This window comes from Gossypium hirsutum, chromosome A12 (assembly GCF_007990345.1).
Source record: "Gossypium hirsutum isolate 1008001.06 chromosome A12, Gossypium_hirsutum_v2.1, whole genome shotgun sequence".
Classification (NCBI taxonomy): Eukaryota; Viridiplantae; Streptophyta; class Magnoliopsida; order Malvales; family Malvaceae; genus Gossypium; species Gossypium hirsutum.
In genome coordinates, this window is record NC_053435.1 from 21,726,566 (window position 1) to 21,744,115 (window position 17,550).

At 37.2% G+C, this 17,550-nt stretch overlaps 2 protein-coding genes across 2 annotated transcripts; both read right to left on the reverse strand.

The window, feature by feature from the left end:
- Positions 1–204: 204 nt before the first annotated feature.
- LOC107919963 (FK506-binding protein 4) lies at positions 205–2,809 on the reverse strand. Its single transcript, XM_016849417.1, has 2 exons — positions 2,570–2,809; positions 205–378 (listed from the first exon to the last, which is right to left on the reverse strand). Exons 1-2 carry the CDS (start codon positions 2,807–2,809, stop codon positions 205–207), a joined length of 414 nt encoding a protein of 137 aa, XP_016704906.1.
- A 2,031-nt stretch (positions 2,810–4,840) lies between these two features.
- LOC107925448 (uncharacterized) lies at positions 4,841–14,051 on the reverse strand. Its single transcript, XM_016856139.2, has 7 exons — positions 8,697–14,051; positions 8,337–8,569; positions 8,118–8,262; positions 7,375–7,576; positions 6,964–7,293; positions 6,190–6,875; positions 4,841–5,829 (listed from the first exon to the last, which is right to left on the reverse strand). The coding sequence occupies exons 1-7, from the start codon at positions 13,806–13,808 to the stop codon at positions 5,188–5,190; spliced, it is 7,350 nt and encodes a 2,449-aa protein (XP_016711628.2). The 5' UTR covers positions 13,809–14,051; the 3' UTR covers positions 4,841–5,187.
- Between the last annotated feature and the right edge of the window lie 3,499 nt (positions 14,052–17,550).

The following is a 17,550-nucleotide window of genomic DNA, read 5'->3' on the forward strand; positions in this document are numbered from 1 at the left end:
CACTGTTGTAGTCTAATGGTGAGTGGGTGCTTCTTTCCTTGTTCGTTGAAAGCTCGTAATTGTCATGCTTCCTTCATGTGAGGTTCCTTCATAGAAAATTTGAAACAGAAAATATATAAATAGTAATTTACTGTTACTCCTACTCCTAAAGCAATAACAATTATCCAAATTAATTACAACCCAAAATTAAAATTAAAAGTTCAGTCAATCCTCATCTTCCTCCTGAGAATCCGTCTCTTCCCCCTCCTCTTCGGCTTCCTCATCTTCATTATCATCCCTTTCCTCACTCTCTTGCTCTTCTACTTCATGATGGGAATGCATTGGACCACAAATATCTAGTAGATAGTTTGGTACTCTTATGTTCCCTTGAGAATAAATCTTCAATAAAAACAACCAATTGTAATAAAAAGTCAATGTCCTATGAAACCCTTTGAAGAATGATATTTAACAAACTCTATAAATGACTCTAACCAACCCCTTAAGGCTGAACCTTAGTAAATTGGAGGATGACGAGTTCTCCTATGGCTTCAAAACCAAAAAGAAAACCTACTTCCAAAATAAACAAAAGAGAAATCTTACAAAGAGAAATAACTCGAAGAGTTGAAATTTATTAATTAAGATCCCTCTCTAATTAATAGTTAAGAGACCTTTATATAGGCTAACTAAGTACATCCAAATAAAACTCTAAAGTACACTGAAACTCTAATTCTAAAGTACACTGAAACTTTAATTAATCTAAATAAGAAGTAATTTTAAACTAAACTTTCTTATTTGACTAAGAAACATAAAACTACTAAATAATTTTAAATACTTAAAAATATCTTAAAATTCGAAATAAATAAATAGAAAACTAATAAAACCTAATATATACAATATTGGGCTCATATACCATAAAAATCAAGCCTAAAAATTGAACCGAATATGGTTTAAACTCAAATTAAAGCCCAAAACTCGTAATTTCTCGTAGTAATCTCATCCAAAAATTCTACACGTGCAATCTTTATTTAAATGGTCATAACTTGAGCTCTTAGACTCGAAATCGAGTAATTCAAAGCACATTTCAAAGATAAGAGATAGTTCTTCAAACGCTATGCAGACATATCAGTCCATAACTTTCTGGATTCCATCCAAAAATTCGTCACAAGTTGACTAATCTTTTGAGCTTTAAAATTGGCAGCTTAGTTAAATTGTCTTTAATAAATTTCACCATATCCATGCATGTATCAATAATGCATGGTTCAACTACATCAAGTATTTCAATCATTCTATGTCGTGTATCGGACGACTCAGTGAAGTAGTTGATGGCCACCTAATGGCCATGTCGCCCTCTTCTCATACCCCATCATTGTTAAGTATTTTTTTAATAGAATTTCTTTCTTTCTTTTTTCTTCTTTTTTTTTCATATCAGAGGCTTGAGCATGAAAGAAAGTTGTGTTTCTATCCCCTTCTCTAAGCCACCAAACCCTCGACCTTTGTAACCAATACCATTCTTCTTCAAGTGCATTATGAAGTTGGCTTTCAAGAGATTTTTCTTTGACTAGTATGGAGGCATTCGGTTGGGACATTCTCAAGTCTCGGAGTTGGTTCTAAATAAGCCTATCTTGCTACAGATCTCCCCAATGTTGATTGAATGCCATCTACTTAGATCATTCCCCACTCTTTTCAGCCTACTTCAAAAGTTCAGGTTAATTGAGTCTTACAAGGTCCTCCATAATACTCGTTTGCATTCATCATTTTTGGTCCATGAAGTTTTAAAAAGGAATTACTTCTTTTTCCATCTACTACTAGAGTGGATCTCCTGTGTTAAAGACTAGAGGGCAATGATCTGGTTCGGTCCAAGCTATATCTTCTGCCTTAAAATGTGGGTATTTGTTACACAAATCCGTGGTTGCCATCATACGGTTAATTTGTTCTCTTATAAGATCATTTCCATCTCTATTATTTGACCAAGTGAACCACATTCTTTCAAACCCCAAGTTGTTCAGATTAGATATCATGTTGGAATTTTATTTTTTTTTGTTCATTTGGTGGATGTTTCATGGGGCACCTCCGCTTTTATCGCCATCATGGCCGGTTTCATTGAAATCTCCACAAACAGATTGATTATCCAAGCTAGTGAGAGTGTTCCATGAGATGTCCCTTAATCTAGCTTTAGGTTCCCCATAGAATAAAATCAACAGAAAAACAATTTTGGAAACAACATTGTCGTCTCACTCTGTCCTTTTCCTGTGCAGTCGTGGTCTCATAGAGGAAAATAATGTCGGTTTATGAGTTTGTGTTTCAGACGAAGGAACAAGAATATCAACTTGTAGAGCTAGAAGGCAAGCAAATTATATGATTTTATCAAATGATATTGGAGAAATAAAAGATAAACAAATTATTACAGAACCTGGATTGAAATAAGTAGGAAAATCCACAAAGCAAGCGTACACAATCTTAAGAGTCATTATTAATAATACATAGACACATATTTGTTAAATAGTTACACTTGCATTTAGTGGTTTGCAAAATCAAATCACCAATCGCTTTGATAAATTTTCATATGCAAGCGTTTCTGAGCATAATTCACCAGCTTCTCAATCTCCTTGGCGTTCTCAATTTGGCCATCATGGTTGCAATCCGCTTCTTTCATCCCTTGACGTGCTTTCCACCATCCAAACCGAACTCTCAGGCTATGCAGTGCCTCTTTCAGCTCTTCCTGGTTGATCCGCCCGTCGTGATCCGCATCGAAACGCCGGAGCCATGCTTTGAATTCATCCACCGTCATTTCGTTGCTTGGTTGGACATCGATACACCGCATGATCGCCATGCCTCTGATAATTCTAATGAAAGAACTGTATGTGCTTTTATGGTGCCAATCTACCATGAGATGCTTGAAAAGATTGATTTTAGTGGCAAACAGAATAATCTAATAGCCATGGGTGGCTATGCTACCTTTATTTTTGTCGCTATTGTTATCAGAATCTTTTAAATCTTTAAGATCTTTTGTTTGTTTCAAATTCATTCAACTTTATTCTTCATACTCTGCCACCCTCCCATCGATATAAAGTTAGCCAATAATTTCATCATAAGAAGAATATACAAGATGATGCACATTTTCGTTGAAAGATTTATAATAGCAAAACCATTACTGGTTCAATTGAATCACTGTAAATTCAAGGGCCATGAGCTGTACAAACACATTGAGTATCATATATATAAGATTAAAAAGGGGTTCTTCCTCTTGGGAGGGCTACTTGCATTGGAGCTATCATTTCAAAGCCTTTAATTTTGACCTATAAATATTCAAAAAGAAATTAATGTTTGTAACGAAGATGAATTTAATTAAAAAAATTAAAGATACTAACAATTGAATTTACATTTTTAAATTTTAAAAATGATAAGATTAAATTATTTAAAATAAAAATAGAAAGATTAAATTCTAAATATAAAAAAAATACAAATACTTGAAACTAATTTATTGGATTATGAATGTAATGGTGAAATATGAGTCTTCTTGATTCTAAAGCTTCACTATTTAATTTTGTTAACTTTGTCAGATGCACTGTTTAACACCTAGGTGTTGTGCAATTTGTAATATTGATCGGCTGTAAATATTAATTTCATATCTTTTATATATAAAACTAGACATTTATGAGTGTCGAGATAGCATAATTATTATATAATTATGTTCAAAATCCAACTTTGTTATACATATTTTGGTTTATAATTGAAAGTTTTTAAATATTTTGAGACAAAGTTTAATAAAATGATAAAAAATAAATAAATTTATGAAAAAAAAACTAAATATTAACAGTATTTTATAAATAAAACTAGATCTTTTAGGGATTTATTTTTGAAGCCTTTCTTTCATAATATAAAATTCTATGTAAATTTCTTAACTTCTAATGGTTTTATAAAGTCGATTATTACTATAGATTATCTAGAAAAACAATTTGAAAGAAAAAAAAATTACTAACTTTTGTATTGAAATCATTCGGAATCGAAGTTAAGCGGAAAATTTAATCACATAAAAAATCAATCTACAGTGAGAAACATGAATAAGAAAACCAAATTTATGACGATTTTCTTTTAAAGCAAATTTATAAACTCATGACAATTCGTGTGTAGAAATGAAGAGCACTCCTAAACAGCCCATTTTGATTTACAGATGATAAAAAGAAAAGGCTTGACACTACTGTTTTGGCTATTGGCAAAAACTTACAAGGAAAATTCCTTAGAATGAACTTTTTCATAAGTTTTAATGTTACGTAAAGTACTATAAAAGTTGTAATAGCATGTATAATTAGGTAATGTTTTTGTAATTAGTGTTTCAGAAAATATTACTAGTATAATTTGTGGAGGTTATAATAATGTGTAATTAAACAAAATATTACGAATGTTACAATATGTAATTGAATGTTGTATAATTGAACAATGTAATTACATAATATTACAAAAATTGTAACAACTTGTGTAATAAAGAGTTTTTATTTTGTTTGTCACCATGACCCAAAAAAAAACCAACTACCCAATTAAAAATCGAACCTCCAATAATATGATTAAAAGATGAGGTAAACAACCATTCCACCTAGATAACATCATATAATTTTTGTAAAAATGTGTAATTGCATAATTAGATGAATATTACAAATTTCACCTAGATAACATCATATAATTTTTGTAAAAATGTGTAATTGCATGATTAGATGAATATTACAAATTTGGTAATAAGTTGTATTATTAGAGGTTATATGAGAAGCATTTAACAGTAAATTTACCGTCCAAACTAAATATTAGGGAAACCCAAAGCCCATATAATTCATTACTGGATGGGGAAAAAAATTAAGTGGATGCGTCATGTATAGAGAGCTTTTAATAAATGATGATCAAACCCCAAGACTTTATGCGTCTTACCAAATTGGTACATGATAGTGATGGGCAACGGCAACGTGTGAACCCACAACCATCACCAGCTCCTTCAAACTAAACACTACATCGCGTCTTCTACCCCCAAATACACCCATTTCTTCCTACATGGACAAATCAAAAACCTATGACAAAACTGCTATTCACCATCACTATTGCAGCAAACTTCAATCAAAAATACCAGCGGATATAAAGTTCCATTCCCATACTAATCCAAGCGATGCTACCAAAAAAAAAAACTGTATGGTTAAGGAAATGAGAAGCTTTATTTTCCTATCATCACGAAGATGACGAACCATTATTGGTCTGTTTAGCCACATAAATCTGCTTCATCTTTGAAGTGGGGAAGTTCTTGTCTCCACCCATGGATTGGTTCCTTCCTTGGAAACCTGTTCTACGTTGGGTCCATTCACCCGCTCCATTCTTTTGTGAGACCGCATTTCCTCTCTGATGATTATACCAGGAAGAGTTACCATAATGCTGAGGAGAAGCTATATTCTTCTGCTGGGAAGAAGACTGAACAGCCTTAAGAGCAGTATTTGTGCTCTGCCTACTACTAATACCATCATTCTTGCCAGCATCAGCAACTTTAGTGAGGGACGGGCTTTTAGTATCATGTTGTGCAGAAGCAGCAGGGATGGTGGAGCTAGATGGTTCCACCAACCCTAGTTCATCGGGCAACTGGGTTATTGTTGCATCTGTTGCCACAGGAAATTTCCTAGAGCTGTCAGAGGATGCTGATGTTCGGGAGTCTGAGAACCTATTGCTACTCAATGACTGGTCAACAGGAGGCCCATGGCTAAACTGAGAATGTAGTACACCTTCTGCCTGTTGCTGCAATGGCATTGACGGTGCAACAGACTGCATAGGTGAAGCCGGAACATGAGACCAACGAGCTTGGACAGACATGTCAGGGGTCGACTGAAGGAAAAAGTTTCAAGATATGCATTAGTTAGATCAGAAGGAAAACAGGAAAGGGAAAAAGGGAGATACAAAAGAGTGCATGGGGGTGATGGTAAATTTGTCAACAGTAAACCCCCCCCCCAAAAAAAAATAAATAAATAAATAAAAAATCAAGCAATAAAAGTGCACCTACTCATCAAACCCAGCAATAACATTGACAACTACATCTAATACCATCCATTTAGACCACTCACTTTCGAGTAAACAAATTTATTTGGTAGAGAAGGATAACCACTCCAAAACAGAAAATAGAAAAGACCACCCTGGTTATTATAGATGCTGGAAATTTAATAGCTTTAGATTTGCTCTGATTTTTACCTGGAAAGGAGAAACATCAAACATAGCGAGCGGGGATGCAACGGGCAGAAGAAGTGACCCAGGGCCAGGGGGAAGATGCTGCATTTGAGCAGGTATGTTGCTAGAATTCCCCTGTGATGCTGTCATATTCAAATTGTTCACATCACCTTCACCAATTGCAGAGGAAGGGGGGCTGTGCTTCCAGTCAGGTGGTTTTCCAGATGGGATGTAGGTTGTACCCATGAAACTTAGTCCAAACTGCCCAACTGGAGCAAAATGGTTGTACACAACCATATGTGGTGGACCTTGAACCCCGGGGATACCTCCAGGTGGGGTGATAAAATGGCCGGTGAATCCTGTTGGAGGACCATAGAATGAATCTACTCTGGAATGGCATTGTTGCCAGGTCCCTAAGGTACCTGAAGCAGGTGTGCTATTCTTCTGGGACTGTGATTGGGTAGATGAAGATTCCTCATGAGGTCCAAAGGAAAAAACTGGACCCCCCATCATGGGAATGTCATAGAAGGGGAAGTGCGAAGGAGGGCCTCCAGGAAATTGAGAAATCATCTGGCTTGAAGAACTCTGTGGACTGGCTAATCGAGGCCATAAAGAAATTGGTGGGTTCTCAACAGAAAGATCTGCAGGAAGAGAAACACTGAGAGACTCTTCAGCCTTTGATTGACTTGCTAACTGCTGACCACCATCACCTGCAAGACAGATGAGAAAAAGGCAATACGGGTAAACATCCACACAAGCAAAAACATACATGACTCCTACAGTGATGGCAGATCTTACCTGTATTAATAACATCAATGTCTGCACCTCCAAAACCTTTATTATCTGAAGCTGACACGATGCAAGTACTCATTCCATTCCCTACAATCTCATCACTACTTATGGCAGCAACAGCAACAGCTGAAGCAGCTGCTTCAGCTTCACAGTCTTCCATATGGACACAAGATTCATTTGCATGTTCCTCTTTTTCGAAGAAAAGGGCGCAATCTTTCTTGGCTGCAGAAAGATTGCAAGGGATTTGAATTTCTGATCGAGATGAACCTGGGGGGCCGATCCCATGTGAAACAGCACGGCTGCTAGGAGGAATAACTGTAGGAGATGTAACTGCTCCTGTATAAAGTGATGATATCCTTCAGATACAGGGCAACAATAATTCTATTGAGTCTATATAACATTAGTAGATACACCAACCAAATTGTATTTTCTCCCCAGCTAGCAAAGAATTTATTGGACTTGTAGCATTAGAAAATGACTTGTCCTTCAAAAGTATGGATGATGGTGGCGGCATGCTGGGGTTGGTAACTGAGCTATTGCGATCTCTAATGGGAGGACAAGTATCGAACTGAACAGGCTTCATAGCATCATCAAGTTGGGTCTGTGTCAATGTCATCACCTACAGATTCAACCAAATCGGTTTCAGACTTCCACAGATTTATGGTCCAATCATATTAGAAGAATTGAGTATCAACATCTACAAGCACAATAGTTTAGAATACACTCGGGCTAAAAGGAAAGATAAATGAACCCATCAAATATGCCTATAAGCAACCTGGAAACACAATATAATAGTACGAAATGCACATACAAACATGCATGAAGGTGTGCAAATACATGTATAAAAAGATAAATCAGAGCACCACACAGACTGAACTCAATCTGAAGCTAAAGATGTAGAAGAAAATTTAAGAAAGAAAGCAACCAATAGAAGTAAGAGCTGACTGTGTTTATGGATGTAAATCAATCTGATTCCAAAGTAAAGATATAAACTCAAGAGAAAACTGCGTTGTAAGATAAAATAAAAAACTCGAGAAGATGCACAAAAAAGCAAAATTTGTAAGCACTACAACCCCATAAGTCTTACAGATTTACTAGACAGATGGCAACGTTAAACTAGAACAAATAGTTAACATGTCGGTAAATGCAGTTATGCATACCTTCTGATTAATGCATGAATTACCCCACGAACCAAAAGATGCCTGAACATTGTCAAAAATCTTATTCTTGCTCTCAAACATCAAACCTGATACCAGGCTTGGTCCCCCACCGGAAGTGGTTTGAACAGAGTTTGGCTGGAGTGACCTGTAGAAAATCAGCAGAGTCAGCAATCTGTATGCATATTTTGTATATCAGTTATTTTTAGGAGAGATGTATACTTCACTGCCTGCGTTTTTATATCAGCCTGTGCATCAATTTTACTGGCAGGAGTACCAATTGGAGCCAAAGGTTGGGATACTGTATTTAAACCAAATCCTGCTGATAGTTCAGTATTTGCCAGATTATGTCCCTCGGAGGTGACAAAATCAGCGCGAACATTGTTCATTACTCCATTAGCTGAAGCAGAATTTCTATTTGAGCTTTGTGGGATTGAACGAGGTTTACGTGGTGGCTGTCAAAAAATAAATGAATGATGTTAAGCAACTTAAGTCTTATTGCATTGGACCAGTAAAAACAAAGGGAAAAAAACATGTTATAGTAAAGTGAAGAAAAAAGTTAAAAGTTCAAAGTATTACAACCTTTGCAATCCAAGACTTAGCTTTGATTTCTTTTTCTCTCTGCTCGCGCCGGTCATTCAGCACTTGCCTCTTTGATCTGACCTCAATGAAATCATCTTCATCGCTGGCTGCTTCTATTCCAGGTTGCTCATAAACACGCACTATGCCACTTTGCAAAGGAGCATCCACATCTTCCTTGATATTCCTCTTAAGATTACCTTTCTCAGAGTATGTGATATTCTGACTCCTCATCAATGAACCTTTTCCCAATCTCTCCTCATTCCTGTTTCCTGTTTCCATCTCCTGGGAACTGCCTAGAGCTGAGCTTGAGCATTCAGATTCTGTTGTCTGTTTTGACTTACCCACCACAATTTTCCTCATCCTATTAGTTACGGAAAATCCAGTACCCCTTCCATTGGCACCAGAATTTTCATCCAAACCTACTTGATTTGTGTGGTTTGAAGAAATGATTCCAGAAGGCTGCCTCTTACCAGAATTTTCCCTAATTCTAAACTCTGTTCGAGTGCATCGAGGCCTCCTTAGGTATCCAGTAGAGTCTTTGCGAGAGGATCCCGAAGCAAGAAAACCTGATCTTGAGTTAGAACCTTTAGCTGTAAAGACATACTTTTTTCCCCTATTATTATAAGTTTGGCCCCTTGGTCCACTTAAATCTTCCTCTTTTGAAACTGCGTGAGATGATGTCAGAACAGTTTGAAGTTCACCTTCTGATTGTTTACTAGACAATGCTTTGAAGTTTCTATGAACTGAATTCTGGTGCACCTGGTTTTCAGAAGATAAACCTGACTCGAATCTAGTTGCATTATCACCAATATTTGAAATCTCAACGGTACCATGCTGTGTCAGAACACTTTTTCTGCTTTCTCCAGCTTGTGTGGAACTTTCCTCATTCAACATGTTGTCATGCAATAAATCCAAGGACCTCAGAAGACCAGATTGGTTATCATCCAAAGGAGATGAAACTTCACCTTTCATCATATCAAACCCAGAAGTATCTTGACTGGGCAGAACAGGCAGAGGAGCTCCAGGGTTTCGGTTTGGGTTCAGGGAGAAGTTGACTGGAACATTTTGCTGGACAGAAGACACAGACTGAGGAGCTAAAGGAAGCAATCCCTGGGAAATCGGAGATGTATACCTTAACTGACCAAACTGAAAGAGAGGAGGTTGTGATGGGTGCATTTGCGTGACAGATGGGGGGCCAACCTGAGGATGCAGATGAAGAGGCATCTGTATGGAGCCAATCTGTATGGCTGGAACTGGAGAGGGTATTAAAGAAGGGCCTGAAAACAGCCCAAATTGGAGCTTAACAGGTACTTCGGTGTGGTTAGTAAAAGAAGTAGAGGTAGGCATGCTAATCTGACCAGAAGATGAATGGGAAGCCATGTTGACAGAATAGGGGAGATTATGCTCTGTCGATACACCAGTACTACTAGTAGCATCCGCATGATCAATCAGCTGAGATGCTGTTGATGCTTGAGAAGAGGTATTAGGCTGAATAGTCAGATCCTGCACTCCTTTTTTGGTTTCTTGAAGGATTCTAGAAGAACTATCTAAACCCTCTGGACAAGGAGCATCCATGGACTGAAGGATTTTTCTATCACTATGCATATCATCCAAAGATATCTTTTCTTCAAGAGAGACAATAGAAATCTGTGGTATCACATATGCAGAGTCCTTCTGTGAACTTTCAAATTCATCATTTGGCATGCCAACCTCAACCCCATCATTGAAGCCTAAGACCAAGTTGTCCATCATATCAGGGGACTCATTATCCTCTAGATGCAACTCATCTAACTCTCGAGTCAGGTCTATATTACCATCATCTCCTTCATGCACTTCATCTTCTTCCAGATATCCATCTCCATCCTCATCATATTCTTCTTGCTCCTGCAACAGTTCATTGTTATCAACAGTCCATTCCTCATCATCACCGGCCGAAATAGAACTTGATGCAGTCCGCACATTCTCTTTCCCAGCTTCAGACTGTAACACAAGGGGTTTGATTTCCGGCCTTGACAAGTCAACCTTCTTATTCTCTTCAACTGATAACATTGCAGAACCTCCAGACTCATCCAAGTCATCATGAGAAAGATGAACAGGCGAAACAGGGGGGCTTGAAACAGACAGAGATGACTGTGAATCGCACCTTGCTGCATTGCTATCCAATTTCTGAACCTCATAATCAGTATTATCAGGCTGAGTATCTATAATTCCTTGCTGTCCAAGATCATCTTGCTGATCACCATCATAAATGATCTCCATGCTAGATCCACGTCTTGTTGCCTGATTGTACTGTACCTCATTTTCTAGGAATGTTGATGGACCAGGATGCTCATTCTCACCTCTATATGAAGATTTCTGCATTGAGGGCATAGATGGAGGAGGTAAAACACGAGGTTGCCTCACAGAATATCGTGACCTCCCAAAGGAATAAAGCCCATCATCCTCAGGGTTGTGATAGAATCTTTCATGGTAAGGCGGATAAATATTACCACGAGAATGCTGCCCCCATGTCACATCACCATAATTATCAGCAAGATTCTCATGATATTCAGATCCAATCTCAGCATTTCTACCATAATGATCACCCCCAGCCCCAGACCCATTCCACCTCTGACCTTTTGGCTGACCAAAATTATCTAAACTGGGTTCAGGAACCCCTGCTCTAAAGTGAGGCCTGGATGACATGTAAGGAGATGCTCCCTGAAACTCTTTCCTGGGAAATGGTCTACTCACTGTAGATGCATCTTGCCTGGGGCTATGGTGTCCATTCTCTATCTCCTGCCCAGTAAAGGCAGAGTTGTTTCCGTACTCAAATACATCTCTCTTCCATGAATTAAAGGGCTTATCTCTATCTGAAAAAGAAGCAGCAGCATAAGACAAGCTAGGCCTAGAAGCCATCTCAAAGGATCTATTTAGACCAGAAGAATCAGAAGAAGCTGAAGTTGTGATTCTTTCCACCATCCTTTCACCATCTTCCCAATCACTCACACCTGTTGCTTTTGATGCCTCTGTTTCTTTTGCCATCCCTGGTATTTTCTCATCTGCATTGGCACCCTTCACTGCTTCAGCCTGCCTCTTGGCAATCCTTTCTTCCAACTCTAAGAGTTTTTGTTTAGCAGCATGTTTTCTTCTTTCCTCCTCCATAACTATCCTGTGTTTTTCCTCTTCTCTGGCTATTCTCTGTTCTTCTGCCCTTCGCAAAGCATCTAACCTCTCTTGTTCAGCTCTCCATGCAGCTTCCCTGGCCTCTTCTTCTAACCTTCTCTGCTGCTCTTCTTGTTCCCTTGCCAACCGCTGTCTCTCCTCTTCTTCTCTACGAGCTAGCTCCAGTGCTCTCTCCTGTTCCTCAATAATTCGCTGCCTCTCCTGTTCCTGCATTTTCTGCACTCTCTCAAGTTCAGCCTCAAATGATTCCCTGACAGGGTCATGAAAATCAGTTTGTTTAGCGGTATCTTTCTTCTTCTTAACGACCCCAACAAGGTTTGCAGAAAAAGGATCCCATCCATTAAATCTCGTGGCCCCAAAGTCCTTCACCAAAGGGTCTTCTAGATAAGATTTTTCGTTCTTGGAAAAAGGCCGTTTGTCTCTACTGAAATTTAGTATAGGATCATTAAGAGGAAGTGCTTTCCCACCCAAAGGAAAAGATGGTTTTGATAAAGAACTGTTCTGGAAAGCATCGCCTTTGTGTCTATTGTACTGTTCCTTGCCATAACGCTCCCTTGTACTCCTCTCTGACCCTCTACTACTAAAAGAATCTGCGGAGTTGCTCCACACTTGTCTTCCTCCATTTCCATAACCCAAATCCCTCCTTCCATTATCACCCTGAGCATTGTCCCGGAAAGACAAAGTGTACTTATTTTCCTTTTCTCTGTTCATACTTGAAGGCCTTGCGCCAACACTATTTCTGTCTCTGGCAATCTCTTGAGTCCCAATTCCATCTTTAGGAAGAGGAGAAGATGCTCTCCATGCATTTCCTTCCCGCACTTCTCTACTTGGTAGTCTTGCATCGATGCTGTAGGGGTCCAATTTAGCGACTTCACTGGAAAGTGTTCTTCCAGTATCATTGTCACGCAGTCCCCTCCTGTCAAAAAGACCGTGAGCTGGTTTATGTGGAAGTACACCAGCCCTTGGCATATCGAAATCTCTATCCCAGTGCGCTTCAGTTTTCGAGTAACCCTGATCCTTCCTGTGGTCCGAAACATGACCTGTATCACGCTCATCATCAGCCCAATCAGATCTTGGATTCAATCGAACCAAAGGAAGCGGCCCCGGGAAGTACTCATCCTGCTTCCTGCCTTGTTCTAATAAACGAGAACCACTTGTACGACGAGCTTCTCCACCTTTCTCACTCAATTCACTGTCAACGGCAATTCTCCCCGACCGCAATTGAGGAAGCATATCAGTAACTGAATTTGATCGCGATCCGTCCCCATGCTTATCAGACAACTCCTGACCTGCCATCGCCAATTGCTTCTGCTTCTGATTCAAACCATCTGTCTGTTTCTTTTCAGCCCCTGATACAACAGGTAATGCTGCTTGCAATGAAGGAAATTCCTCTCTCTTCAAAACTGTAGCTTTATCCAAAGGCAGACAACCTATCGCTGAAGCAGATGTGGAGGAAGTTGACCCTGACCTAACAGGAGGCGGCATATAAACACCACTACTTACCTTAGTCATCCCATCATCAGCATTCAAACGATCAACCCCGTCATTCACATGATCATCACCACCAACCAACCCTTCTTTCTCCTGCCAAGCAACTGAACCGGGTTTGGCCCATCCCATTCCGGACGAACCAGGCCTTGGCCCACTCACGGAAGCGCCTCCATTGGCGGGCACACCACCGGGTCCCAAAGAATCAAATCGCTCATGTTCCTTTCGCAATGATGGTAAATTCAAGGGGGGTGGAACAGATAACTTGGACCCACTCTTTTGGGAGCTACGAGGACGTGAAAGAACCACCATTCCTCCATTGCCAGCACCGGTACGTGCCCGATTTGACCCATAGGAACCCGAATGATGTGAATGGTAATGCTGTTTAGATGATTGTTGGGCATAATACTTGTTCAGATTCACTGAAACGAACTTATTCCCGCCACCGGAATTTGCCATGGGAGGGTCCGACCCGAGCTGTTAACCCGTTTGACGGATGCCGATGATCCCCGCCAAAGTATCAAAGTCCTAACCCTAGATTTTCCCTCCCTCAATATTCCCTGATTAAAATAATTATAAGAAACACAATATAAACAAGAATAAAAGAACAGATCAATCTCACTGTAACTACGAAATGAGAAGGGGGGAACTGGCTCCAGAATTTTATTCTAGTTTCTAATTAGGGTTTCGGTTTTGTATGCTAATTTCTATATTTTACTTTTATTTTTTTAAAAGGAAACAAGGGAGAAAAATGAAGCGTAGGATAAGGACTTACCTTCAGGTGCGTAGGTTAGAGAAGGGATATGCTAACGTGCGCACTCCAAAACCTGATAGCGAGAGAAGAGTTGGGAATGGGAGAGATGGCAAATCGATATAAATATAATTAATACCAAAACATATGTTTAGAATAAACATACAATAAACAACCAAACATATTATTTAAAACTAATTAATCATAATAATATAAAAAATATGTACCATATTAAAATAAAAATAAATTAAATTATAAGTAAAAGAAAATTTAAACATATAAATATATCAGATAAAAGCACTAAATGCATTTTTATAATAATTTAAACATTTCTTAATTTCCTAATCGAGTTAGTACTCGGTTAACTCGTGACACCAACTTAGTTAGAGATTTTGCTCATTTTAAATACGAAATGACATTTTTATAATTTCCTAACCAAGTTAGTACCTGGTTAACCCGTGACACACCAACTCAGTCAGGGATTTTATTAATAATATAAATATACAGCTAACAGAAATAATAACTTGTGCATATTAAAATAAAAATATATAAATACATCAAAATGAAGTTTTGGTTGAGTGGTAAATTTAAGATTTTACTAATCCAGTTGGCTCGGGTTTAAATCCAACCATATGCATATTTTAATTGGTTTTTATTAAAATGAAAATATTAATATATTCACAAATATTATAACTTATTTTAATTATGGAAGGGCATTTTCGTAACTTTTAACCAAATTGGTAACATGGTTGGAGTGACACCAACTTAATAAATAGCATAGATATATACAACTGGTAGAGATAATAAATTGTGCATATTAGAAAAATGTATAAAAAAATCAAAATAATGCTTTAGTTGAGTGGGAAATTTAAAATTTTATTTATCCAATTAGCATGAGTTTAAATCTCTTTATATGCATTTTTTCTTGGTTTTTGTTAAAATAAAAAACTAAAATGCCCTCAAATGATATGACTTATTTTAAATACGGAAGGGCATTTTCATAATTTCCTAATCAAGTTGGTACCAAAGTTAGCCTGTAACACCAACTCAGTTAGGGATTTTATTAATAATATAGATAATACATATATATATAAGAGATAGTTGTAAAGAACTTTTAACCCCTTTTATGGGTTAGTATTTGGCACATGATCTACAACAATTCGTTGCGGCAAATTAGAGCCCTTTCGATACTTAAAGAGTTTGTTTTGAACCATTTTATCAGTATTTCGATTAGTTTACCAATTTAGTATATGAGATGCAATTTTAATAAAATAAGCATTTTTACGCATATTTTGGTATAGTAACAACTTGGTGGGTCAATATGGGCCTAGGGTAGGATTGATGAGTCAATTTAGTGTGCAGTACACTATTTTCAGGCCAAGGAGCACCAAGGACGACATTGGTGTCGCTGGCCACCTATAAACGTGTTATCGTTTATAGTATAAATCTCACACCAAAATTATATAAAAAGTAAATTAGTGGTGTCTGCAAGTATACGAGTCAAACTATAATATACTATTTGTGTTACAACGGAACACAGAAAAGTATTTTAAGGATCGTACCCAAGGTAGGATGGAATAAATCTATTGAAAATCTCTTTACAATAATAAGTCTAAATAGTAATAATTAAATACTATATTGCGATAAATCATAAAAACAGATGAATGTAAGAAATTAAATAACTACAATAAATAAACGACAAAATACACAAACAACTAAACAGGTTAAACCAATCAAGAAGATTAACTCATTTTAGGAGCTGTAATTAACCTCAAATTTGGGTTTTAAGGTGGATTAGCTATCAATTAACCAATTATTACCTCTTGGCCTCTAATTGATTAATCAATTGGTTGATACTCGTTTATCTTTCGACCTCACTTTCTTAACCAGGATAAATTACATTTACTCGGCAAATTTATCTCCTGATCTCATTTAACATATGATTACTTCCTAGGGTTGACAAGCCTAGGGTTTAAGAACATGTAATTTAAACCAACTAATCCTATCGGAAAACCCTAAGGGATTTAGCCACTCATGATATTTATAATCTTAATCTCAATTGAAATAAACATGTAAACAACATGAATAAATTGAAAGAGAAAAGAGATTAGAGTAATCCTGATCGATTAGAGTGCGGAGTAACAAATCTCTCGATTGGAATAACAAATATTGTTGCTTGTGAAGGCAAATAAATTGAAATACGTCGATTAAATAAAAAACCCTTGGATCGAAACTAATTCCAAGAGAGAAGAATAAAGAGTTTATGAAAAACAAATGAAAACTTAATCTAATCCTACTTCTAAACTAAAAGGGCTTTTTATGCATTTAAGACGACTTAGTTACATCAAACACTAAGGTTTTATTTATAGGAGTGTTGGCAGCTACAATTAGGTTTTCAACACGTCCTATATCTTCGTATAAAGTTGATTGTGCAGACGAAAATATCGCCGAAATACTTGGGCATCACATCGGGTCTATGCTGCGTCATGCAAGGCCTATGGTGCGACACGACATAGGTTTTGTGCCTCATTTTGTTCATTTCATGCTTTGATGGCTCGAGAAACTTATGTATCACTTGTTGCATGCTCTTACATCAATTGGGCCTGTAATTCATCATCGTACACACTTATTTACACCAATAACTACCTAAGGCCTGTGTCGGCCTAATAGGTCACAACACTCACAAAATTTGTTAACAAATACTTATTTTTCTAACTTTTACTATGAACTACTTAATATAGAAAATGTAATAATTAATACTAAAAGTAATAGAAAACAAAATCTTTAAGTGCAAAAATAGACCAAAATTACTACTACATTTGATGACAGGTCAAATACCTCCACACTTAAGTCTTTGCTTGTCCTCAAGCAAACTAAACAAAAAATAAACATGCAAGAAATGAAAATGTACTCGAGCTAGCTTGAAATAGGAAATTGGATATAAATATGTTAACAAGATAGTATAAATAAACATATAACTCTAGAATGATATACAATTGACTCACAATTCCTAAAATTAGACGAGTTAGTTCATTAAGTTACAAAACAAGCAAATAAAAGAATATTAAATATAGGTTTCCATCAAAATAGATATATAAATATACAATTATATTCAAATGAATATAAGTAGTAAAAATATCAATCCTTGGCAAAAATTTCATCCACATAAAATACTATTTAAGTCACATAGGACTTTTCGGCTTGTAATGTTCTACAGCTTAGGTTGGTTCGAAATTCAAAGAACAGGCTTAACAAAACAGTTAAGCACAAAAGTAGTTTGGCATGTTATATTGTCCCTAATACTCTCCCCAATTTTGAATAATCTCATCACCTTATATCTACTTCTCTTACCTTCCTTTTCTATCTATCATTAAGGCATTGTATAGTGTTCATGAGTACAATCATCCAAGCTTATATATTTTTTTGAACAAATGTGAGCGTACTTTTTTT